Genomic DNA, 27,612 nt, shown 5'->3' with positions numbered 1-27,612 from the left:
TTTTAACAAAAGCATGTTTTTTTTATAAATACTCTTTCATTTGAACAATAATCAGCAGGGATTCTTGTTGTCATTAAAAAACAAAAACAACGAAAACAAACAAACAAACAAAAAACAAAGAGTGCATGACAAAGCAACACAAATGATCAGATTAAAACATACCCACCCCCTCCGCCCGCCCTCTATTCCCAATTCAAAAATAACTTTTTATTCATTCTCCCACTCTATTAAAATATATGTTAGCCATAAGCACTAACCTAGTAATACAGAGAAAAACGGAAATCCTATTATACTATTGGTCTTGATAGGGGAATCCAAAAAAAACCAAAACGCCTCTTGTTTTTGGTCACCGTGGTTCTGGTTTAAAAGGAACTCTGAATCATTAAAAAAAACCCACATCAACAATTATTTCATTGCAGAGAAGTGGTCAAGCTCTATGATATGGAGGGATTTCATGACTTTAAGCATTTATACAGCCATGCAACATGTAATTAGCCACAATGGCCACCAATAAACACTTGATTAGGGACTTGTTTCCCACGTCTGCTCTTTTTTAAAGTAAAAGAGATGTCTAAAGATTCAATCTTGGATACTTGCAAAAGATTTAGACCAAGCTCCCTCATAATGTGGCGAGTTAACCATTCTCCTGAAGTGTTCAAAATGTGGGCTACCCATGAAGAGCCATCAGCTCAGAAGGTCTTCCTGGCACATGCTGGTACTCTTAATGTTCAAGAAGCCTCAAAGACCATGGGACTCCCCACTGCAGAGATTAGGCATCATCACATCAAACAACTGTGGAAAACAGACGTTTCAGAAAACGGTTTTTGTTCTGAAGCATGAAAACCCAAAGAAAAAACAAAGAAAAAAAATAAAACAGCAGACTCAGTATCCCTCTATGACCAGAAAACCAGTGTAGTGGAGTGACAATGGCAATCACCTGCTGTTCTTGGTCAAATATGTATTCAGAGGACAGATGACGTACTTTTCCTACCACGTACAAGAGTAATTCGATGAGATTTGGCTTGTTTCCCGCAAACCAAACAACTTACAGCGAATGGGAAAAGGCCACATGTAAATGCATGTCATATAGGATACTATGGATTCACAGCAACTGATAATTCAAGTACCTATGTGACTAAGGTATGTTGACAGAAATCGCTCTGCAATAACAGCAGCAGTACTGTACACTTACTAGTTGCTGAGGCTGCCCCACATTTATGCCATAAACACACACAAAGGGGCACCAGTAGAAGAGTGTGCTTTGGTCTTTACCCCTTGATGCCAACTCCAGTCTCCATAAATACAACAACTTTTGCAGCTTTTAGCTATTTTACTGAAGACTTCATAACTTAAATTAACAAATCAAACCATTTCAAAAAAAAAAAAAAAGGCGCTCATTGACCACAAGTATTGCAACAGCACTTCAAAATACTTAGCAACTAAGATGACTTGTTACTTGAAATATAGATAGACAATCTATATAGCTTGTATACTCAAATGTTAAATAACCTCTTTAAATATAGTTACATGTCTCGTAAGTACTAAAAACATATTGTGCAACATTTTATCTCATTTGAAAGATGGCCTGGCGATTCTTCAGTAATCAATACATGTACACATTTTTTTTTCTTTTTTTTCTCTCCACTGATGGCTCTCAAGTAATCCATACCTTTGGATTCTAACCTAATAAAATTATAAAAATTAAACACTGTCCATGTTTTAGCTCATGCCTATTTGGTTATCATTTTCGATTTACGGTCCACATCAAAACAAACTTTAATTAGATAAAACAATAGAAGGACTCTGATTTAAATAGACTCCTCAAAAATAGTCCCAAAAATATATTGCATATTCTACTTTTAGAAATAGACTTAATAAAATATCTCATGTTTCCAGGAGAAATTGAAAAACAGAGAAATATTTTGCTTACAAATACGGGATCAAAAACCTCTCGCTTCATTTAAACCACAATATTGTCATTTGAATAATTTTTTTTTAGAGAAGACCTGCCGATCACGGTATAATTGCAGCGACGTCGGCGCCAACGATGCAATGGAATGAAACAAGTTCTGGGTATTCTGCACACATTAGAACGTACACTTATATATATACCATATATAGTAACGTTGGAAAGCCATCTAAACTCATCTAAAATCTTAAAGCAGAAATTCTAGTACCACTGTACACCATTTCAACATTGGAATAATTAATATATAAGTATGGATATGGTTTTACGGTTAGAGGTTCATAAAACAAAACTACAGACATTTTAATCCGAGCATTCCTGTCCATGTATAAATTTCAGGCATGGGAAGTGTTTTTAAATAGCTGGGACCTTTGAGAGGGTGCAAGGTTTACCAGAAGAGAGCTGATTCATATTTTTCATATGTTTTTCATTCAGTTTTTGGACACTGATATCTGTTAAACAGAAAAAAAATTCTCGTAACACAGGCTCTGATTCAATCAACACAATTCAGAACATTCATATACCAATGTTGACTTACATAAGCTGATCATGACGGCTGTTTGGAGAGTGTAAATATGAATGCCTGTCGGCTCAAGCCTGACAATATTAAACTAAACTGCAAACCCACAACACAACAAAAGAGTGCCACAAGGAAGATTAGCATTTAAATGCATAGACTTGAAAAACGAGCTAATTGTGTATTGCAGATCCTACATATAAAACAATGCTAAGAAGATTTGTCCTGAAAATTCTTCAGATAAAAGTTTGTCACCCCTTAACACACGCACAATTCAACTGGCATGTTAGGCTGTAGCATACAGTACAAGCCCTCTGTCACATGCATAAATGTATCTCTAAGACTCGACTAAACAGCCCCTTGCCTTATTAACAGGTAAGGATTACACCAGTCTTCTGAGATACCTCGAATCATACCACTAACTTTGTGCTTCATAACCCAGCAGAACACAACACTGACACTCTCTTTACAGGACAACAACTGAGGAGTGTCACTATGTGACCGGTTCGATAGACATGATGGAAAATCAGGAGACCTTAATCCCAGGTGAAATGCTGAAATGTGCACTCAGTTAATGAAAGAGTGGGCAAAATCAGACAAGAGACTGCTGTAATCCCTACCTGACAGGACACTGACACTGTTATTAGGCAAGAGGACGCGTAACCCAGTATTAGATAAGGAATTATGCATGTGGCCAATTTTTTTTGTCGGGTAAGCTTACAAAAGGCTGGACAGACAGACGAGCTGGGTGTTCTGTTGTAGAATCCCTTTACTTTCTGAAGACGTGGAAAGACTTTAACCTTGAAAAGTACGAGTACTTGACCTACTCAGCATCACACAAATAGTCTAATATCACAGACATCAGTAAACTGCGGATTATTTACGAATCTACAGACTATGAAACCTGCTGCACGGCCGCCACATATGTTGAGATCTGCTTTTCTTCTGTTCTACTTTGAAAAAATCCTTGTTGATTAAATCACTGCCGTGAACAGTGTTGATAGAATCGGAGCTGCGGGTTAAAATGTGAAGTAAAACAAGCAGCAGAGCGAGAGAAAGGAAAAACAAATAAAGAAATGGATTAGTGCAATTTTACTAGGGTTACTAGAAGCGAGGGAAAATGGGCACAGGCAGGATTTCGTTGAATAAATATTCAAAATATATTCGTTATAAGTCTTGAGTGTCTCAATTCAATATATTATAAAACCTTTCCTAAAAAAACAAACAAAACAAAAAAAACAAAACAAAATTCGACAACAAACGTGAATCATGTCCGATCCGATCTACGGTATTAGAAAGCACAGGCAGATACGGGGGTCTTAACTAGTGAGTATGGTAATTAACACTGTGCTGACCTTTGGTTTATTTGATTACAGGAGTGAATATTCTTAGAAGATTGGGTCCAACTAGCTGCCTACAAAGCTACCTGTAAGTAATAAGGCAAGACAGAGAAAAATGGAAAGGGAGGACAACACTAAGTGAAATTTCATTGTGGGCAGGAGGTTTTTCTTCTTTCCCACTCAGTAAACTGGTTGAATAAGAAATCTCCACTTAAGCCCTATTCGGATGAGATTAGTTTTACATTTGGAGGCGGAGTAATGTAATTTTGACCAGACTCCCTCAGTGTTTTAAGACCAGTCCGAATGCACCATGTCAGTCTTTTTTGCGGATTGCAAGATCTCTGTGCCTTTCACGTTCTGCAAAACGAGCTGCAAAAATGTGACATTTCGTTAAATAATCTGTCCTATCCTGTTTTTTTTCTCAAATATGAAGGTGCTCAAGGAGGCATTTCGTTTCATCAAGCATGGCACAGATACCTCAGGTAGTTCAAGTCTGTGGCAAAGTCTTTGCGTAACGTAGCCTATAGCCTATATACATGTAGCTGCTAATTTTCAAACTAAAATTTCATTATTGTAGGTTATAAGGTTATCATCACTTCACGTCACGTCTTTTTGGAGGTGACAGCACTGCGTAAATTGAGCAGCCACTCCAATCTCAGCCAGCTCTGCTGAGATTTGTTTTCCTGTGCGAAATAAATTTACATACATTCTGTAGTAAAATTACATTACTCCACCTCCCCATGTACAACTAATCCCGTCCAAATAGGGCTTTAGTCCCTCATGATGAAAAACACGAGGAAGAGAACCAAGAACATGATTTGTCCACTTCCCCTCGTTCTTTCGGCCTAAAATAACTCAATCTAGACGCAGCTAAATTAGAACAGTCTTGATTTGTCCTGCTGTAAGTCACAATTCGAGGAAAAGATTTTATGTTTATGCTTAGAATCTGAAATTGCAGCTTGATCTAACTCACCAGTGTCATAGTCCAGTGTAAAAGACAAATCACTGAAGAGATATTAATATAAACCAAAACAAACAAACAAACAAAAAAAACACAGCTCACCTTCTATGCAGTACAGAATAAAGTACTGATATAAGAACTAGCCTACATTTAAAATATAGGGGTGAAAAAAGTGAAATAAAGCTGTCAAGCTCTCGTTCTCCCTCCTCTATAGTCACTTCACCTTAGATAATGCCACTACAGGGAATGTGGAGACAGGTTACTGATTAAACCATTCCCAAAGATCTCACTTTTCATTGTGATGATAAATGAGGGATGCTCCTTCAGTGGCGAATTGCTCTCCTACCTGCACTTTTCTCCTAATTCAAATCATACCTCTCTTCATGATAATGAGAACAAAACAGGCCAGTAGGTTTCACACAGAGGTCCTCTTAGAATGGAGGCTTTCCATTGTGTGTGAGGTGCAGGTGTGTGTTCTCTACGACCAGTCTTGAACCTTTACTGCAGGTTCTTCAGTATACGGCCGTAACGGAAGTCGTAGACGTGGCGACACAGGTAAACCAGCTCGGGGTCAACATCATCGGGCACAAGTCGGTGAGAGGGGATGGCACTGTCGGAGGGGCGGGGCACCACTGGGGTGCTGTCGGGCACGCCCTCTGATCGGCGCTTTACCAAGGCACAAAATCTAAAACACAAAACAGTACACTGTTGACTATCCATGCACAGGTGTGAATCGATCCCGGTGAGGTACAAGTACAACCCCAGCTTCCCAAATCAGAAGTGGAATATCTTACCTACAGTACTGTGCTAACGGCAAAACATAGCATCTGTCCTCAATGCAGGCCACACTGTTTTCATCTTGATGTCGAGAGGCAAATATTTCATTCTGAAAAATAGCAACAAAAGAACAATCATGCTTTCTGTGTTCAACATTTAGCTTAGCGTTCAACAAAGCTGATTGCTACATTTTAACCCTAGTCCTTCCCAGCTGGAGCTATAAACCATTTTGGAAGCACTTTACCTGAACAGGAGATTTCTATAGATCCATTCTTCATGAAATTGTGACAGAATATAAAGAATTTACATTAACTCAAGACAGTAAAAATGGCTATACAAGATTTGCGTGTGACAGCAATGATATTCTTATGATATGCACCAATTAGCCACAGCATGCCTATCTGCCTAATGTGCTGTTGGCTCTCCACGTGCCACCAAAACACCTCTGACATTTCTCCCACATTCAACACTTCAACTTATATTTTTAGCTGTTTACTATCTAAATATATCCTAGACCCAGACATGAGCGGTCATGTGATCATTAACATTATTTGCTTTATTTGCCATGATGGTCATAATGTTTTGGTTCATCAGGGTATATCAGTAAGCTGACTGTTCAACATTATTAATACACTTTCTTCGCAAACCGTAAAAGGGAAAGCTGGGGGTAAGACCAATTCTACTCTGAAGTGTCATTTTTGATTACACTATATGAAGGGTGTCTACATAACACATTCATATCAGTTTATATAAACACTTCATAACAGCTTCAGCGTCAGAATCAACAAGTACATTACTTTTTATTTTAAAGATCTGAATAACAAGCATTACAATTATGCCACCATATATTTAATTGCTTAAACTTCTGGGTTTTCTAGGTTAAAATCAACATCTATGAACTATTCATAAATTCATATTTTATCTTTTATACCTTTTATCTCTATTTTTGCTTGCTCTATGACTTAAATTAAAAAGTTTTTTCCTTCTGCTGTAAAATTACTATATTATAGTAATAAGCATAGGTCTTTGGAGATATAAGGTTTTTGCATAAGTGTAAATATATTATCTTAAAAAATATTCCCTATGTTTTAACATTAAAAAACTCCACTGCCACTCTGTACTGTTATTCACCGTAACCCTTTACATTCCAAGGCTTATTACACACTAAGGTGTATTATTCAGTAACTACAAGGACTCCTGTACAAACCGGTGGGGTAACAGAAGTTTGTAATAACACTTTTGGGCTTAAATAATAAGGGGTTAAATAATAAATACATAATAATAAATAAATAATAAAATACAAAGTGGTATACTTTCATTAATGTCGAATTTCAGTTTCTACAGGGCATGGGTGAGTAGTATAATCCCGTAGAATGCATTCAAGAGCATATTTCTCAGAGCACTTACTATTGTACACAGAACAGAAATTATATAAAGCATTACACAGGATGTAGATTGAGACCCATCAGAGCTGTCTGGAGAGAATGAGAGAATGTCTCACCTCACAGTGCATGCTGGGATCCCTGCCTCCCTGTGTGTGTTCAGGTCGATAGTACCAGAACAGACTCATCATCAGCTCTCCTGAAAAAGGGCAGCCACTGTGAACACTTAACAATGTTTATGGGACTGAACATAACATCTAGGCAGCTGTAGATCTGCCAGCAAAATGAGGGCTACAGACGTTTAGAAAGCAAAACAGATAAACTGTACATTTGGGAACAAATATCCACAGCAAAGAGGGAATGCATAGTCATTAGGTGGCTTACAAAAATGACCAACTTACACTAGGCTGTTATTACTGTTTGTCACACAGCATTTCAGCACAGTAAATATCCAGCAGATAAATCGCCAACCAGCCTCAACCCAGAGAACACTGGTGGCAGTAGAATAAATGAACCACAGATACAGCAACTGAACCACAGCTGAAAACAATGGCACCATATAACCACAGAGGGAAACAGACAAAAGCAGCAATTTAGAGACGTCTAGTAAAACGCCCCACTGCCCGACTAATCACCTTACAAATGAAACACTGAACTACTGTTGTTCTTCAATTTATAGACTTCAAAATCTATTCAATGTAAGCCTTAAATAAAAATATTGATTAGTCTTTTATTATTTTTTCTTGGATTCTACATATAGAACAGTTTAACAACAGTCCTTGAGAACTTCACAGGAGAAGGAAAAAATGTCAATGTCAAAGTTTTTTTTTCCAGGTCATTTTGGATAATGTCTAAGGTCCATTCATCATGAACTTCTGACAAAATCTAAAGAACAACTGCCAGATTCACATTATGTCAAAAAAGTCATCATGCTTTAGGGTGACAGTGACAAAAAGCTAAGCGTAGTACTGCTCATAGACACCACATGTCTGAAAACTAAACGCACTTTGCAAAATGCAATTTCTATAAAACCATGTCTAATATTGTCTCACCTGTCTTGGGGTCATCCCACAAAGCTGATATCTTGGCCACGTATGGTAACGATTTCTTTCTCGGTCCAGAGCGCAACAGCACAGTGTCTCTGACCCGAATCACTTCCCCATCTCGCTCGACTCCTTCATAACACTGTCGCAACGCAGTCTCATCTTCTCCCTGCAAAACAACACAGCGCCATAAAAAAAATTAAAAAAATGAAATGTATCTTGTAAAAAATCTTGTACAGATTGCCATGCTACCATCAGGAAAATCAGGAAAACTCACCGCAATAAAGACTTCTCTCTCTGTAGGTTCTCCAAAGGGTCGCCAGCCATTTGTCGTTCGGTGGCGATTCGCCTTTTTCTGCTGTTTGGCACTTACTGGGCTGGGCACTGGCTGTTTCTGAGACAGTTTTGAGTGCCCCTTAGCAATGGAGCCATTGGGTGGTTTGGTGCTTTGAGGGCATTCTTTTGGTCCTTGAAGCCTGACCTCTGTCTGTCTGTTGTCTGAGAGGGTGGACAGGAGACGCGGCAGAACCGTTGAGGACGGGCTTACCCTGGGCAAGGGGCAGCCAGAAAGGGGCAAGGCCGGTGGCACAAGCAGAGAGGTCTTGTGATCCCCTTGAGGTGAAGAGTAGCGTTCTGCAGAAACAACATACGCAACATCTAGTGTGAACAGAACCTCAGGTCTGGGTGGAAAGTTTCATAAAGAATCGTTTATTTATTTAACATGTATTCATTCATTTTTAGCTCTCATCTCTTACCCGTTTTGATTTGATGGCTACAGTTGGAGCAGCCTGTGGCATAAGTGCACGCCCTGCTGGTGACTGGCTGCATAGCACTGAACGCGTAGCTGCCGACCCTGCAGCCCTCGCTGTAGCAGGGTGACCCCACCGAATTGCAGAAGGCAGGGTGCGGGATTCCTGAGGCATGGGAGACGGAAGAGGACAGCAGCTTGGACCCGGAGACCCTACGGGCACACAGGGAGCTGTGTGCACAGGGTAGAGGCTGTGTACTTAGGCTAGCTGAAGGAGGCCCAGGATGAGCAATGTGAACGTAGTAACTAGAGTAGCAAGGGTCTGCACACAGGCATGGGTGGGCACTGAGGGTGAGGGCTGGGTGTGCCAGTGAAGACGGAGGAACCAGGCATTCGTGCTTCACCGAGGTCACGGGGTGCTCGTCTGTCTCACCATAGGCCTTCTGCCCCAGGAACAGTGCCAACCTGTGGCAGTATTCCACTGAGCCTTCAGGAGGACAGCAAAAGTACGGAGAAGTAATGTCTGTCTCCACCTGCTCCTCTTTCACCACCTTAAGGGGATATCCCAACATACTGCGAGACTGGTACCCCTGTTTGGTTAGGCGGTGATGGTCAGTTGTCCCTTCCCACTTCAGTTTGGATTCAAAACACCCCCTGCTCTTACACACTGCACAACCATCTTGCGGTGAAGCCTGTTTAAAGCCTTGCTCCTTAGGCTGTCGCACCCTGGATTTAGACCGTGAAGTGTGCTTTCCTGACGCTGTTTCCCTGTCCTTACTGTCGGTCTTCACTCGCAGCTTATTTCCTGTGGTGGAGCTTGTGAGCTTCAACAGGGCAGCAGCATTTAGTCCAGCAAGCCGTCTAGGAGCGGGAGCGTATAGAGTCAGCACACTGTCATCTTTCTCCTCGGACTTGCTTTTCTTGGCCTGCTTGTGGCTTTGGCACGTGTCATTCTTGTGGGCTTGGGCAGACCTTTTAGAAAGGGAGCAAATCTTTGCATCATCTGTTGCAATAGCCACAGGTGGTGCTTCATGCTGCTGTTTTTTAGCAAATTTGCTGCCTAGTGGCACATCTGTTTTTTCCAGCAGCAGGCTATTGACCGCCTCAGCATTGAGAGAGGCAAGGCGACGCTTACGAGGCTCCTGAGCTAGGGGTTTATTAACAGTTGGTTCTGATTTAGTTTTACTCTGTGTATTTAACGATTTCTTGGCTTTTTCTAGCTTCTTGTTAGGCTTTATGCTCTTTTTTTGCCGCTTTCTTCCTCGAATTACATTTGGATTCTCATCACGTAAGTCGTTTCCCTGCTCCAAAGCATCCTCCTCCAGGCGGGTGAGTAGGACATGGCAACTCAAGGCCTCAGCCTCGGGCGTGCTTCCCCGTCCTCGTAGTGGGTAAAGCTTCCTGTTCCGCTCTTCCCTCAACTTCTTGCTCACTTTTGCCTTGCCTTTCTTAGCCACATCCTTCTTTCTCCCGTTCTTCTTCACAGAATTCTCTAGTCTGGCTTTGCTTTCAAATCCATCACGGATCCATCGCTCCATGTCTTCTCGTCCCTTTTGCTTGCTCTTCTTGGCCACACCCTTCAGAGCTTTGCGCTCTTTGAAACAGCGCTCAGGCCAAGCTCTACCCATGGTCTTAGCGTGAGACCAGCCATCTACATAGTCACGGCCCTCGCCACGGCACTGGCTGAGGGAACCCTTTTTCCGAGCTTGGGTCATCACATGCTTTCCAAGAAAGTCTAAAGGGGGCAGAAACATTGCAAAAGGCAATTAAATGAAATGAAATATCATTTAAAATGTCATTTAATTAAACTTACTAACTAAAATAAGCTGCACAAGCCGTTCAGGGTTACTGCCCCACCACTTCAGGCACAGGTTACGTACAACGTTTCTGAGTTAGCTCACGTGGCTTTCATTTTATGACCTATTAATTTAGCGTTCTTTACTGTTCACTTGTGACTGATCACTGTCTAAGCACTGCTTTGTTTAATTTGATATAAAATACAAATTGATTGATTAATATAAAATACAAAACATGATTTTTCTTTCTCTTCTGCAGATCAGCTGTCAAGTATTACAGTTGCTTTTTCAACTGCATGTTTGGGTTGTAGTGAGCTCTTACTATTTTCTTTGCTTAGCAGTCACCAATGCTTTTTATACGAATGACCAACCCACTCAATTCACAAGAAAAAACAAAGGCTGAATTCATAGGAAGACATGACGATTTGTAGTCACTGTTACAAAAACAACATATTCAGTACTGATTCATATAATGCACATTATATCAGCTAAATATCATTTATGTTACTCCAATCTTGGAAACATGGAGCACATTATTAATATCATGGCATGTTGGACCATTGACTTCTGGTAAAAATACCTGTATTTTTTAATATCACAATATACATCGCAATAAATATTGCAGTTATTTTTTTCAATATCGTTTAGCCCTAATAAACACATTGTGACACGTATTTCCATTACTTGAGTAAACACACGAGAAAAGAACTTTAAATACCTTTTGGTTGATGTCCTGAATACAACTGTACTATTCAAATCAAATACAAATTACTCTGTGTTGTTTAATACTAGAACAAAGACATGAATGCCGAATGACAGCTATGCTATACTGCATTGTGTTGCTGCATAATCTACAAATAAGACTAGAGCTTGGAATATAGAAGGTGTGTTGCACAGTACAAGGCATGCTGGACTGGACTGCTGATGGTTTGTCTTTTTACATGAAAATTGAAAACCTCATGCATTGGGATTTTATGCATGTTTGATGCATTGTTACACTGCTAGTTATAGAGCAAAATCTGTGCAAAGCTCAGTGACAGTTTGTTTAGCTGACAACTGCAAACACTCATTTTGCATTGATTTAATAATAAAAGTCAAAGCTTGTACATTTAGGTCTGTTTAAGCAGGATTTACCAAACACTACAGCAGTAATCCAGTTAATACAGGCTGTATTTCAGTGCTCTTTCAATGCTCTTTCACATAGTTAATTAGCATAGCCCCAGTACTCCTAAAGTTCCTTATAATGATATGTCAGGGTACTTCAATCTAGGTTCTGGAGGGCTTCCCTGCTTAAACACACACAATTTAACTCATCTGTTAAATGCCAGATTTAGTGGATGTATCTGAGCAGGGAACTTGCCAATGTGTGTATTCCTGCCTTACGCCCAGTGTTTCCAGGTACGCTCTGAACCCACTGCAGATCTTACCAGGAAGAATTGGATGTAAAGCTGGTTAGATGGATGTACTTTTTATGAAATTATTCATTAAAACAATTTTTTTTTTGTTTTAATAGTTGAGGCAGATTTTGACCAGTAAATAAACTAGAAAAGTGTACCTGGCTGAATGTCTTAGATTTTTTGGGGTGTAAAGTGACCACTGTTAGAGTTAATGCATTATATGGACAAAACATCAGCATTTTACTATTGCTATGACAGCACTATGCCTTATAATGTGTTAAAATGTACTGATAAACGAATAATCATCTAATAAACATTTGACCAAATAATGGACTGTTGGGTGACACTCATTTGAAGCTGAGATCGGTCTGATCTGCATATTACAGTATTCTAGGAAACCAGTATCGCAAAGGCCAGCAGCACTCTAATGATTAACCAGCAATATACCAGATAGCCTTAGTGAACTTGGTCATTATAGATTTCAACCACACTCATAAGTAACCGTTATCAACAATTGTACTGTTTAAAAAGTTTTAATGTCTACTAGTGGGTAAAACACACTTGGACAAGTAGTTTTACCATCTAAATCACGACATCAACATGACATGATGTTTGCTGACTAATGATAGAAGTATGCTACTGCTACTATTTTTCTCCCAATCAAACACGATCATTAAAAAGAGCACAAACCTGCAATCAACATACAAAAAATAATAATTTCTTTCTCTTTCAAATTGGATTTGATGACCCTGCCCACTTCTCGATTCAGTTGCTAAGAGGTGTGCAAAGTCATTGAGAGTGGTTTCATGTGAAATGTGCTACTCTAGCCAAGAAAGACTGTTTACAATGGTGGTGATAGGATCTCTAAAATCCTATAAAAATCTCAGAAAACAATTACACAGTATGGTTACGAACACACCGCCTGAAGCCTGAAACAGCATTTACGACAGCTCTGAGACAGGACGGTGTCCCAAAACAATTCTTTGTAAAACATGCAGGTGTTGTAAAGCCAAACTAGTGGATAACCACTACTGTACAATATTCCTGACTAGTCCATATAAAACAGGCCATTTTCAACAGCAAATCAAGTGATATATATTTACAAGCACTGGGACCTCTGGGGACTGGGGTTTCTGATCACCACTGAATAAACTGAAGCTGGTTTCATTAATTAATTGACTGAATTATGCAGAAATCTGCAAAAAAAAAAAAGTGAGCACTGCACAGACACTTTATCCATATTAGTCTAGGTTAGTGTCTCTAGCATACAGGACACTTTTCTCACTTATTTTGTATTGCAGTGTTCATTTTTATTATTTTATCTGCTTTTGGTTTTGCTCTTCTGTCTATTTCGATGCTTTCCGTGCTGCTATAATGTGAGACTTTCCCTCTGGGGTTAATACAATTAGATCTATCTGTTTTTAATGTAGTCTAATGTAGTGAGCTCAGAGGAGGGAAGACCTCCGGGTCAATGCACAGACTACCACACTGCTTTTACTTATGAACAGGCTACAAACTGGCTTACACCTTCAGTACACGTTGCTATAATTTTCCATGCAAAAAAAAAAAAAAAGTTTCTATCATTTAATAATACGCTCGTGCATGCGCCGATTACTCAGCCGGTCATTATAAGCTGCACATTACATGGCAATTAACGTTTCCCTTTTTTTCTTTTATGGAGGCTAATACTGCGTGTAAATCCTCACTATCACGTTTCCTGGTAGAGTGCTAAGCTGCCGTTTCTCCAGGCAGGTCCCGCTGCACCTGACCCCAACAGCAGCCGACACTCACTCGGCTCTGCTCGTCCCCTACCCGCCACGGCCATGTCCCGCAAAACGGGACGGGAAGTTTAGGGGAACCCACCAACAAAGCGGAGCGTCGATGGGCGCGGGCGCGGGCGCGGGCTCTGAGGCGCCGCCGGGCTATTACCGTCGCCTGAAAGGTCCGGTTTCGCGTTCAAACTTAAGTTTAGCCTAACTAGGGGAGCAGAGGGGGCGACGGTTGAGCCGTGCTGCTGTGCTGCGCTGCGCTGCGCTGTGGCGGTCCTCCTCCTCGACACCTCGGGCTGACACAGTTGGCTTGACGTCAGCCTACATCAGAGGGAGAAATAACAGCCTGCGATGTGATCGGTGCAGAGAGGCTGCAGGAAAAACAGCACTTTAGCCATGGCCAAGACACAGCCTCGCAACAACACACCTTCAAACCAAATGGCGTTTCGCCCTCTCGCACACTCTGGAACTACGTCCAGCCAGCCCACGATGCAGCTACAAATCCGCCCTCGCCACACAAATGTTTTCGCCAAAAGAGAAAACGAATTCGTCCTGGAAAGGGTCGCACACAGTCAGCACCAGAAACGCGCGCAGGCGCCGTTTTTGAGTGGTCTTTTCAGCCCCACATCCCAGCCATACTCACGATCAAAGACATAATCCAGGCAGCCGTCGAAAGAGGTGGATTTATTAGTTAAATGGCAAAGCCCGTGGTCGCGCTGAGGTGTGTGCGTGAGGGGGGGGGGGCGCTCTCTTCTTCCTGCTTTGCCGATTTGCACACAACTTCAGCTGCACCAATCAGGATGCATGCGCGCGGAGCTCGACACGGCCTCCGACCAATCAGAAGAGGGCCAGTTGTTGTTTCCAAGCGATGACTATTTGTAAATAATAAACGCCAGCCTTTATAACTTCAGTCAGACGCCCCTCACGGGGCACCGACCACCATCTCTCAGCCTCCCTACCCCCCTGAGACAAAGTTCAGAGTCAAGTTTAGTGCTGGAGTCTGAATTAAGCTGTGTTACCTTATTAAAAAACGGGGTGGAAAGCTGTTTGTTTATCTAGACAACAAGCAGAGAGCATGTTAGGTTTAGCTAGCTAACGTTTCCAGAGCTCTCCTCAAGAACTAGCTACCACCTAGGTTATCTGCTCATTACAGTGAAGGAGGTGAGCTGCTGGGAGGTGACTGGAGATCACAGAGAATCAGCAGCCCACCCTGTGTTCTTCTAACTGCGCTCTCGTTAACTGTGCTCTTCTAACCAACATGTCAATAACTCCAACCTTTGTTTAATGGGTTAGACAGCTTTAGGAGGACGCAGGTTCGGCTGCCGATTCTCTGTGATAACCTCTTCTTGAGGAGAGCTCTGGAAATGTGAGCTGGCTAAATCTAACATGCTCTCTGCTTGTTGTCTAGATAAACAGCATTCATTAGTAACAAAGCTTTAATAATGATACAGGAGGCTATTTATGAGCTTATCGATACACAGAGTGCATTAGCTTCACCATTTCCACAGCTCTCCTCCAAAACAACCATCATTACAGTAAATCAGGAGAGTTCATGAAAAAAAAAACATTATGATGTTTATAAAGTTTTATTTCAGTCTAGATCAGAACAGTTTGCTGATTTCCCAGCTCTAACGAGCTTAATAAACCTGATAATCAACAGGTGAGTTAAATCAGGTGTGTCTAAGCAGGACAAGCAAAAAACTATGCAGGAATACGGCCCTCCAGGACCGGAATTGCCCACTCCTGGTCTAGATGTACCCTGCTTACATTTTAAGGTACATTTAAGGGAAAAAAGAGAAAACTACGTAAAACAGCTTTTGCTTTTCATTTTGACTCATATTCTACATATTTATACATTTCAATAAAATTCTGTGTAGGCAATTTGGCACAAATTCCTCTCCAAACAAATAAGTGTGGTTACACTATACTTTATATAAGTACTTCATATTAAGTGTGGGATACTGTAAAATGCTTACAGTAAAATAACAAACACAACAATGTTAAGGTGGCTTGATGTACTAAAACAACAGCCTTACTTATCATGAATAACAGTACTCCATACTGCCAGATGGACCAGCCTGTGATCTAAAAATAAAGCCAGCATTTTTACGTTAAGATGTTTCTTCTCCATTAGGGACCCACTAAAAGAACAAAAGCTCTCCTTTATTACTTTATTTTTAGACTTCTCCATTTGTCAGTATTAAGAAAGCCCAGTAATATGTGAGAGATGTCTGGTGCATCTAGGTAGCTGTTTAATACTTTAAGAAACATGTTTCATATATATATACATATATTTGCAGTATATATATATATATATATATATATATATATATATATATATATACAGATACAGATATTTGCAGTATATATATATATATATATATATATATATATATATATATACATATATATAGCCAAAGAGTTGCTGGCCAGTGTGTAGGATTATTCATATAATCCAGCAATGTTGGATATGTTATGAAATGAGCTATTGAAGCACTTCACTTAAAGTAGGCCATCATGCTCAAACTACTAAAACACACTACTACACCTCAGGAAGACACACATAACACAAACATGAGATCACAAATAGTGTGTGTGTGTTTTCAGACTAGATATGTTACAGGATTGATCCCGAAACATTCTTTTTTTTTCCCTACCGATATCCAATCCAGTATGTTCTGGTAATGCTGAACATATTATTCATCTACACTAATATTCATTAAGCAATCATAAACAATGTTTTACACTATTTGTCATATCAGTTCATGTGTTTGCATAAAGAATAAATACAAATAAACACACATCCAGTAGTCAGAATAAAAGTTAGCGTAATCAGAATGTATGGTTGATCAGGAAAGTTGATGATGTGGTGGTTAGAAGATGGTGGTTTGGTCGCTGATTCTCTGTGAACTCCAGGCACTGCATGAATTGGTTTAGTTCTACTAGCATCTGACCTGATTTACTTTAATGAAGGGCTGATTAGATACACTACAGAATGTAAAAATCACAATGCATTGTGTAAGTGTTTTTATACTATACAGAGACAATGAGACCTAAGAGTTTTTGACAGTACTGTATATGGTACATTCAGGTATGGGATATCTGAGTTGGATTTCAAAGACAGCTTTAAAACTAACCAAACTCCACTCCTATCGCATTGCAAACAAATAATTCGATGTTTTGATTTTGCATAAAATGTCAAAATAAAACATTGTAATGTATTGTAATTGACATGTAAAACATTGTAATTGAATGTAACACACCTATTGTTGTTCATTTATTGGTAAAGTGTTATTTAAAAACTTGTATTCCCAAAGAATAGCTGCACCAAATTGTACAGCAGTCCCTGTAGTTACTGAACTATACAACTTGGTGTGTAATTAGCCTTGGAGTGTTAAGGGGTTAAACACCAGCTTACTCCCAGTTTATTACAATTTCAGCAGATGGTCACTATGCTTTCTAAGTGAGCAGCAAGAAACACTGCAGATAGGACAATTAAATGTTATTTCTAAGCATTTAAGTATAGTGAGACATTTTTGACAGCCTATTAGTGGGGAGACCCATGGCTTGGTCATTCACGGTCTGAAATGTGTGACCTCACTGCCTCATAAGCCTATTGCCTACTGCCCCAAAATACCTGATTGTGCCCTGTGTAGTTAAAGATTTCACAGCGTTTATATATGAAACGTGCTTGCAAAAAAATGTAGCACAACCACACAACAGACTGGAGTGCATTTACAACCGCATACATCAGCATAATGAAAAATACATCAAAGTGTGAAACACATCAAAACAACTACCAGTCCAGCTGTACACATGCATTACATTGAAAACTCATCCCAACATCTCAGACGTTTGCACATTCTTATTTAGGGCTTCTAACGAAGGTGGGTGAACACTTTCCTTCAGTGCATCTAGTGCTGAGAATGAGATCCTTTCAATCAAAACTAATGTGAAAGTGAACCACACCGCAGTATGACAGCATGACGCCATCAGCATGGAGCTTTCACTTTTCCTCACTACACTCTAAACCATAGACGATAATGACCCTCAGAATGACGTGTCCCAAAGGCTTCAGGGAGGAAGATGAAGCAACTGCCTAAACGTTTGTGATGGAACTTCAGTAGGATTGCTATGTTTATACACTTCTGCAGTGCTGAAAAAAACACTAGTCTATTTTTCCATTCCATGACATGTGGTTGTTTTGGGTTTTTTTTACTTGGGCCTGTTGGGTCATTTTGGGTTGTTTCCAACAAATCCTCAGTGCTGGGTAGTCTACCCACTGAAATAATGTGTTTAGTTGGGTTCATTTCACTCTGCTGGGGATTTATTAGATAAATTGGTCACTGGGTTAGGGTCTAGATGACAGTCACAAGCTAGACAGTGGGCGACGTTTGCTGTTTACATAAATGTGAGAAAGCTGTGTAGGAACACCTAAACTGAATTTTAATCAGGTAAGAAATCTCTAGGACGTTTACTGATTTTTTTTGTTTTGGGTAAAACCAACTTTTTCCCAAACATTTAAACTTGGCTCATTTTCTCGGCATCTGCTAGGCAGATCCATCCCTGGCATTCATCTGCATGGAGGTCATCACATGTTCTCCACTGCCTGGAGTAGTGAGACACGCTCGTGAAGTCAGTGTTCATACACTTTCCACAGCCCCAGAAAAGAATTCCTCAATTGGCTTTAGGATTAGGAAATATGGTGGAATGTACAGCGCAACAAAATGTGGGTTATTGGCGAACCAGTCCAACACCTGCATAAGTCACCAGAAGCCTTTTTTTACATTGACTGAAGTGTTCTTCTGATTGAGTTTGCACATCTGAGACTAGCTGGCAATCAGGGTGTTCCATTTGTGTGTGTATGCAATGTGGTAAAACTGTAATTACAGCAATTGCAGCAACACAATCTACGTTCAAATTAGGTAAAATGACCAGGTTAAGACACCATTTTAACAAATTGCATTTCTATATTCAAATATTCAAAAAGTGCCCCCACTGCACTTATGCCCCTACAGCATAACGTGTCCCTTTATGCACTGCCTCTATGCCTGAACCTTTCTTTTAAAAAATAATAAGGATTCTGAGAAAAAGATCAGACATTTACATTGTATTAGATTTGATGAATGGAGCACATTGGAGTTTAGTATTATGCCACATTTCATTTGGCTACATACGCTAGGACAGATGCATTTTATTACAGTTAATCAGTACATGTCGTTTACAGTGGGGACGCTTTTTAAAATTCCCCACTGGGAATGTTTTCAAAATGCAATCTGTTGAAACGGTTCAGCTCTGAGGCACTAGGCACTAGGACCATGTACCCATCTTCTCCATCCAGCTATTCCTCATCATTAAACCGATTCCTACAACACACTGGGGGTTGCTGTTGCATGTGTGTGTGTGTGTGTGTGTCCTGTGAGGTGGACTCGGCTAGCTCGTTACATCTGGGAAACTGAGTCAGCAACGGCAGCTCTGCTCTAGAACCACTGCTGTGCTGGCTGTGAAATTATTCATGATACTGGTCAGACTAGTGGATTGGCCCATTACAATATAATGAGGCTGAAGCATATCTGCTCAGCAAAGGTATTTGAACCTAGTTAACGTTGAAGCACATATGTGGATTCATGAGCTTAAATCTTTCTGTAAAGCAGTGCACCAGCAGCTGCATGCTGCAACATGCGCACAATCCTGTCAATAAAAGGAAAACTTAACGGATCAGTGCAACATTGCTACAGGCAAGCAATTACATAATAGCTGTGTATTATTTTTTTTATTATTATAATAATCATCATCAAGGTAATATACACTTTTAGGCCCCATATGGTCACTGAAATAATAAAGTGTAAAGAGCACAAACTGTAGAATTCGCCTAGTTACCAGTGATTTCCATCTGAAAAAGAAATGACTGAATTGCAAAAATGACATCATGAAAATGACTCAATGAAAATACAGCACGTCTTTATGATACTGACCATCAGTTATATTAATATGAGAGCATTTTCTTAAAACCTAATCAGTTATTTTGACACTCTGAAAGTTTGGAGCACTTTTTCTGTTGAGCTGCCTGCACTGGTTTAGGTTATTTACATACTGCACTCTAACAATGTCCTTTTGGTCATTCGTTTATGTAGTGTGTGTCTGGATTTAGCATTTGTCTGTCTGTGCAGGTTTAGTGTTAAAGTGCTTTCTGCTCAGTTATGTGATGCCTATGTGCTATTATTTGTTTCCCAGGCATTTGAACCCATGCTGGTTTTTAGAATGGCTTCAGCGAGTTTGTTTTAGCTGCTATCCTTTAATATTTACATCAGAAAACTTCAGGCGTTGCAGGTATGGTGGCAACTGCAGGTCATGGTCATACACATACAAAATGTTTGTTCTTAAGGGTGGGGGATGTTCAGGTCTCTTCCCCTTTCACATGATGTGAAAGAACACCCTGTCCAGACCAATCAGGCACTCTTCACTTTCATTTGTCAGTGCCATGATACGCTTTTGAATCTTTGGGGAAACGTAAGGGCTGAGGGTCTTTTGTTCTTTCTGTTAAGTAAGTTGGCTTTTTTTTATTCAAGGCTTTGTTAACTGCATTGTTATTGATTGGGGTTTTGGTAAGTGCTCGAATGCCCTGAAGCAATACTTCCCTTCACTTTCCCATGAAAAACATACAATCATGAATAAATCTGACCCGGATTACAGTTGAACTAGTAATGGCTTCGACACACTACACGACTTGTAGAGTTGTCAGGCCGCTGTACTGTACACATCTCTTGTAATCGTGAATATTTAAGTTGTTGTGGTTTGCACACTAATGACTGCAGGACACACATTACACGACAGATGAGTTGGTCTGCTCTTCTTTCACCGCAGAAATACACGTGAGACATGGCACATTTTTATTCAGAAAAACATGGATGACGATGTCCACAAGAGGCGATCGGAAAAGAATATGTGTGAAGGAGTGGGGTTGTGATGGGAGGCCAGTAGGCATGGTCTGTTCTGCAGAGGGAGCTGGAAGTAAATCTCCATGTATATATATATATATATATATATATATATATATATAAATAAAACAGATATAAATAGATATATATAGATATAAAATGCCAGATATTTTTTTAACTTGCTTGGATTACGTCTTTAAACAATTCACACATATCGATCTAGAGATGATTTTTGAGCCCAGAGTAAACACCGATTTGCCTCTGAGCTGATTTTTTTTCTCAGCGACTAGGAAAACCTGATGGTGAGCGGAAAATCAGGGCCAAAATCGTGTAGTGTGAACTCGGCATAACCAAGCGTCTGGCAGCAGGTCTGGGGGAAAAAAAACTAATGCAGCTCAGTTACACTTTATTTGGATAGGACACATCTGATGCTCCATAGAACCTTAACTTTCTTTTGATTTACTTTCACCTAAAGATCTAGTAAATTCATTTTGATTTCCCTCACCCTGAACCAGGTCCTAATGCTAACCTTAACCCAAAAACCTGAATCTAACCCTTAACCTGGTCCTAACCCTAAGCCTGGCCTTAATCCTAATCCTAACATAAAAACTGTTGACAATCAAGAGTTGTACAAAGTACACTGTATTGTACCTAATAACTAATCATGCTCTGATTGCTTTTGTAAGGGCCGTATGGAACAAGCACACTGTAAGAACAGCAGGAATTGCAATACTGGGAAATGATCCTCAACTGCATAGGGTTTTTGGGCAGTTCACTCAAAAAAGAAATTATTATAACAAGATCATTTGTGGGGAAAAAGGTTTAGATGTTAATGTTAATATTAATGTTAATATTCACCTTAATGGTTTTTACTGAAATTGGCCTTGACAGTCCAATCGTTCGGTTAACAGCAGGAAGAGACAAGTCTGGAATCCGTTTTTGGACCTTGCTGGATGTGTCTAGTGCCTGGAAGGATTCAGGCCAGGTCACACAATATTGATTTCTAACTATGTATCCCCATTTGTTATATTTTTTTACATTCTGACAGAACTTGAATCTGGCAGATGTTCTTTACATCCTTTGCATGTAAAGTTTTTTTTTTCTGTGCCAGCAATGATAAGCAGATTAGTTTGTTCGTGCTTCATTACTCTAAACAAAAAGCTTAATTTATGCCAATTGCTAAATGTTTTCCTTGAATCTGAAGAATTTGAAAAGGCAAAGAGACATTTTAATTGAAATGATACTTTAAGTTGTCATTGGCCGATAAAGAATAATTGCCTATTTTTTAATGGACAAAATAAGATATTTAGATCATTTCGATTAAGCTATTAAAATAATTAATATCTAAAGCTAAGACTAATATTAAGTACCTAATATTAGGTACTAATGTTATGGCTGATCGATGGATATAGAATATACACTATATGGACAAAAGTATTGGGACACCTGCTCATTCATTGTTTCTTCTGGAATCAAGGGTATTAAAAGAGTATATCCTGGTTTTGTCAAAGTAACTGTCTCTACTGTCCAGGGAAGACTTTCTACTACATTGTGGAGCATTGCTGTGAGGATTTGATTACATTCAGTGACGAACATGTTCACTTTTTAACAATTTTAACGGCCAGCTAAAAAGAGTGACACAGCCAAGCTATAACCACTGGTGCTGCCACACTGCTGATTGCTTCACTGGCTAATCTAATGCTACGTCTAAACCACACACTTATATGGTTTACATACTACACCAATGAATGCAGTTCTAATAGCTTACATACTATTTCGAGTGGTTGTGTGTTGTTTAGCTTCAGGTGCAACATAAGGAATAGTAAACCTCTGACTAGCAAAGTGAGAAATTTGAAAGGTTTGCTATGAGGCCATAAGATGCAATATACCAAAAAAAAAGGGTATAGGACAGAATCACATGCCCACATGCCCACAAAAGCACGGGTCGTGTCCCCAATGTCTGTTACGCCCTTGTTACACCAATAGCCTAGATTACGCCACAGACATAAGCAGTGAAGGCTGGCTGATGCAAACAGGATAAATCATCATCAGGCACACTCCACTGCACTTAATCCCTCTCTGGAGTTTGAGCGAGTGAGTGGGTGAGTGAGTGAGGGAGCACACGGCACAGGGTTGTTGCTGCATTATGAAAGATGTTACACAGACAGATGTTCTTTAAAGCTAGGATGTTACACTCTGTCCAACTTGGATTTCCCTGCTCTAACACAGTCCTGGTGATTAATTGAATCATGTGCTTCCAAGGGAAAGCATCGAACTGTGCTGGATTCCACTTTTACAGGGAGCTGGACGATCATTTTAAGCCAACAGAAGAAGCAGCAAGTCTCCAGGGAGCTCTTACATGCAATCAGACAATCCATTCAAAACCACAGGGTAAGTCAATATCTTTTCACGGTACAAATGTAAAGTATTCATTTCATCTGTTATAACGACAAACGACACTGCTTGCAATCAATGCCTGCCACACAGACTAAACAAGCTTTAAAAAAGACTAGTGTTTATACCTCAACCCACTGCATCAGTTACTGTTACTGCCTAACAAAAAGCATCAGACAAGTAGAACAGTTTGCTAAAGATAAATGGCAAGAGTCAAGCTTTGACTCTGCCAAAGAAAAAACAGCAAAAGGTCCGATCAGCCAGGATCAATTGGCTATTAGGACAGCAACCAATGACTAGTTCAGTAATCGACTAATCTGAAGATTATATTATTGCTAATATTAGGATGTGTGTCACTGTAATGATAAGACAAATGATCTACATTGTTTATATTTTGTTTCTGTGTAATGAAAATTAAATCGGCAGCAGAATATCGTCCCTGTCGCAAAAAAACCTTGCAGATCAATTTATGATTATTTTTTGATGACATAATGTAACTCTGACAGTTGTTCTTTACATTGTGTCATACATCCAGGATACATGGACCAACAGAAATGCTCCAAATTGATTTGGAATACAAACTTTACCCTGACTTCCACTGAAAGTTAAGATTTGTTTTTCATTCTATTGTAAAGATATCATTACGGAGATACTAGATTTTTGAATGACAAAATGATCAACATATTATTAAATATTTTAAGTCAGCATTAGCTAGTCACAGGTAAATAATGAGTGCCATTTCCTGCACTGTGATTATGACTGACAATTGAACATCAGCAAATTATACTAAACTTTGTCATATGTTCACTTTTTCAGATGAAGCGAACTTGCTGGTTGCCTAAACCACTGCTTAACCACTGCTTAACAACTTAGGAGGACTTAAGTAGTCTGATGTCCTATTTGGTTAAAAACATTTCAGCATCAGACATATGTCAGAAATATCAGACAGATTTCATGATATATGTATTGAATTCGAGATAATTAATATTAATATATGTTAATTATCTTTTAATATATTAATATATATATGTTTTACTAACTTTACTGCATTTGTAACCCTGCAGAAATGTGTCACACTATTTTCATGTACTACTTATGCAGGTGGGCTTTTATTTGTACAATCCAATAAAAACATTAGGGCAGCCCTAGGCAATTTACACATATTCTTAAAGATTTACTTAAAAAATCAATTAAAGCTGCGATATACCCGGGGGTGTCCACACATTTGCATACGGCTGTACATGAAAAATATCAGCTTCAGCCACACCCACAGTCCCTATAATGCTACAGCCTTGATGCTATGCCTTGAGAAGTGCCGTGAGAAGTATAATCAAATAGTTAAAAAAAACGTTAAAGCCCCTTTCACATTCGTGGCTGTTTTTGGTGCATTCATTCAACAACTGAGGCTACACACACAAGATTAAGTTCAAGCACCCTATATCGCTATTGCACAGCAGTACAGCAGAATTGCACCTCTGCATTTGAACCTATCCTCGACAGTGGACACACACTCACACTTACTGATAGGACAGTGAAAACACAAACCCACAACAATGGCAGCCATCTCAGCACCCTGGGAGCAATTTAGGGCTTACGTGACATGCTTAAGGGCACCTCAGGTGTGGATGCAAGGCCTAGGAATTAAACACAGGACCTTCTGACCCAAGCCCACTTTCTAACCTTTAAACCACTGCTGCCCCCATATATAACACGTATAAATATTTTTTATATGTAAATGACAAAGAAATAAAGGAGCAGAATTGCCCTTGCTCTGAAAGGTAAGAAGATCCAGTGTATCAGAATCGGGCCGATCCAGGCATATTATAATGCATCCAGTATTGGCTATTTCAATCCCAATCCTGTTATGAGTCTTTGTTCTAACCATAGTGTTCAGAGCACCATCTGGTTCCCTCAAGGAACCAGGAACATTACTGTCCAGATGGCAGCACTAAGGAGCGATCTCAGAAGACAAATAAACGTCTAAAGTTTAGTTTAGAGTTTAAAGTCTGCAGTGTGGATCTATTTTACAGTGGAACATGAAAACAGACCACAACATCTAAAACTCTAAAACAAAAACTATTGCTGAAACGCTCTGTTTTACCAGCGGGAGAACCGCACACCTTTTTTCTGAACCAGCACTTAAGAGCTAATACACACACACTCTATCGAAACCCAAATCACAGACCATTCACCCACTATAAAACAGTTATTTCATTTTAGTAGACCACAAACAACAGCTATCAGTTCAGGCCAGAGTGTTTACCTTTACACACACACACAGGAAGTGATGTGGCTGCAGTGTTTTAAAGGAGCTGGGAGCTGATTGGTCAGGGAGGAGAGTCAGACTGGATTCTAATAAATTATATTAAACAAACTATAAAAGTCATTTTAAGATACGTCTCTACTAAATTACATCAATCAGTCCAGAATGTCCAATTATAGAAACTGCTACTAAAATACAGTGATTTTAATTAGCACATCTTATCTAAACTGTGTGGCTGGATCGGTTCGATATCGGCTGATACTCAGCACCGTGATTGGTCTCTGTTCCTCATCATGCGAGGAACCTGAGCTAATTCCAACAATTACAAAAAAACTCATTTCCATAAGAACACTATATATCACAAACAGCTGCAAACAGGCATGCAGCAGAGGGATCTGGTCTGATCTATCTGGACGTCTGATCTATACATCGTATTCCCTCATTACTGCACTAGCAGTCTCATCATTCAGGATTCCCTTTAAGCCTGCACATGACGTCACCGCCGAGAGCCTAGCCTCAATGAGAGCAAAACTTGCACCTGTTGCACACACACACACACACACACGCGCGCGCGCCGCTGTAGCATAGATTAAAAAAAGACCGAAATCCAAACACCAGCTACTAAACCTCTGACACATTAAGCCCACCTCTAAAGCTGTGTCCACGTGCGTCTACCAACTTTGCTAACAGGTTTTACAGTGGATCCCCCTCTTCGAGCCCCCTCGGTGCTGATGACGTGCCGTGTGCGCAGCAGCACAAATGTCCTAGGTGAATGTGCAATGGGTGCCACATGTGGCACTCGTACTAACAGCATGCACACCTTCTCCTGAGGTGATCCAAAAAAATAAATAAAAAGTCAACGAGAGAGGTGGTCGCAAAAGCTAGGAGATAGGTCTGTCGTCCCCTCACTCGCCCACACACTCTGACTCTCTCTCTCTCCCACACACACACACATATACAAGATGCTAACGAGCTAATGGCATGTGTCATGGTCCATTACCGAGCATTAAAAGGCGTGGATGTGGATTATAACAGTCTTAGCAAAACCAATGGCCTTAATTAGTAAACACGTCGTTTGGCTCTTTTTCCCCACCAAAGTCATAACATGGTTTTAAACTGCCTGAGGGACCAGAACCTCGAAAATGAGGCTGTGTAGAAGGTGCCAGCTGTCTGTAAATTGCCTGCAAGTGCCAACTAATCCCACAAATCCTAAGAGCTCCGATGCTAGTTAGCTAGCTTTCCACAAAGGTAAAACTAATAAATACACATGATACGCTGGGGAACAAGCTGAAGTTGAAGCTCCTTGCTGGATTTTTCCGGTCCACCTTAAATGGTGCGCCAGTTACAGCCGGGGGCGTCTCGGGCCGAACGTACAACTGCCGCCCCATTTAAGGTGGACCGGAGAATTTCCAACAAGAAGCCAACTTCAGCTTCGTGGTTTTATTTGCTTGCTTTTTTGCTTTTTTGCTGTCTTTCTGTGTTCTAACAAACCACCTTCACAACACCGTCCAGCCTCCACACGCATGTTTCTGCTTTAAATCTGTCCACAGCTAACCTACACTGCAGCGAGGAGAAACCGAGAGCCCCGCCGTAAGGCTAGCTAGTTCACACAGCCGTTAGATGGTCAGCAGACGGTAATAGCTAGCTACCTCCGTGCAGGAGCTAGATAGCAACCTTACCTTACAGTCGGGAGCTACAGAGGTGCAGCCAGGCCACGGTCCGTCGCCCTCTCGTCGCGGTGGGAATGACTCTGCGCTGTGTCTGTCCTGCAAACGGTGCTCTCCCCTTTGACTGTTGTCTCTGAGACCGGAACCGGAGCCCGCATTCTACACTGTATTTTACATAACGACATCATCCCCGCTCTGTGTCCGATCACATGCGGGGAGAGATGGTTCCTTAAAGGGACACTGCAGGAGCCGGTTTAAAACTTAAACTCACGAAGTCTTATTGTAGTCTTTTTAAAAGAAATAAAAGAATAATAATGCAAACAAGCCCAGGCATGTGGTAGCTAGCTAATTGTGTCTTAATGTCCTCTGTATTCAGGGCCACACTGATTTCTCACAATTCTGACCCAATCACAGTCAATGTTTTTGCTGTCCATCGTGTAGGCCACGGTTTGATACGGATGCTAAAACCGATTAGCACATTCACATAATGCAGGCACTTCAGCTTTAGGACTATATAACATTTGTACAGTGTTATAAAGGCAGGGAAATGAATGAAACGCAGATACCTTAGTGCGGTAGTTCAATGTCACCTAAACATCCTGTTCTTCTGGAGTTCAGTAAACACATCACCACCTATTAGACTGTGTCTGAAAT

General features: G+C 40.2%; 1 protein-coding gene across 4 annotated transcripts; it reads right to left on the bottom strand.

The window, feature by feature from the left end:
* LOC140559782 (bromo adjacent homology domain-containing 1 protein) lies at window positions 1-27,612 on the bottom strand. Of its 4 annotated transcripts, none has more exons than XM_072683424.1 (7): window positions 27,525-27,612; window positions 8,742-10,469; window positions 8,264-8,619; window positions 7,996-8,155; window positions 7,063-7,142; window positions 5,579-5,670; window positions 1-5,469 (listed from the first exon to the last, which is right to left on the bottom strand). In XM_072683424.1, the coding sequence occupies exons 2-7, from the start codon at window positions 10,447-10,449 to the stop codon at window positions 5,283-5,285; spliced, it is 2,583 nt and encodes an 860-aa protein (XP_072539525.1). In that variant the 5' UTR covers window positions 10,450-10,469; window positions 27,525-27,612; the 3' UTR covers window positions 1-5,282. The 4 variants fall into 4 exon arrangements, with proteins under 4 accessions (XP_072539525.1, XP_072539507.1, XP_072539515.1 ...); XM_072683406.1 differs by lacking the exon at window positions 27,525-27,612 and adding an exon at window positions 26,971-27,403; XM_072683414.1 differs by lacking the exon at window positions 27,525-27,612 and adding an exon at window positions 14,340-14,423.

Source organism: Salminus brasiliensis, chromosome 1 (assembly GCF_030463535.1).
Source record: "Salminus brasiliensis chromosome 1, fSalBra1.hap2, whole genome shotgun sequence".
NCBI lineage: Eukaryota > Metazoa > Chordata > Actinopteri > Characiformes > Bryconidae > Salminus > Salminus brasiliensis.
This window is presented reverse-complemented; position numbering and strand designations above follow the sequence as displayed.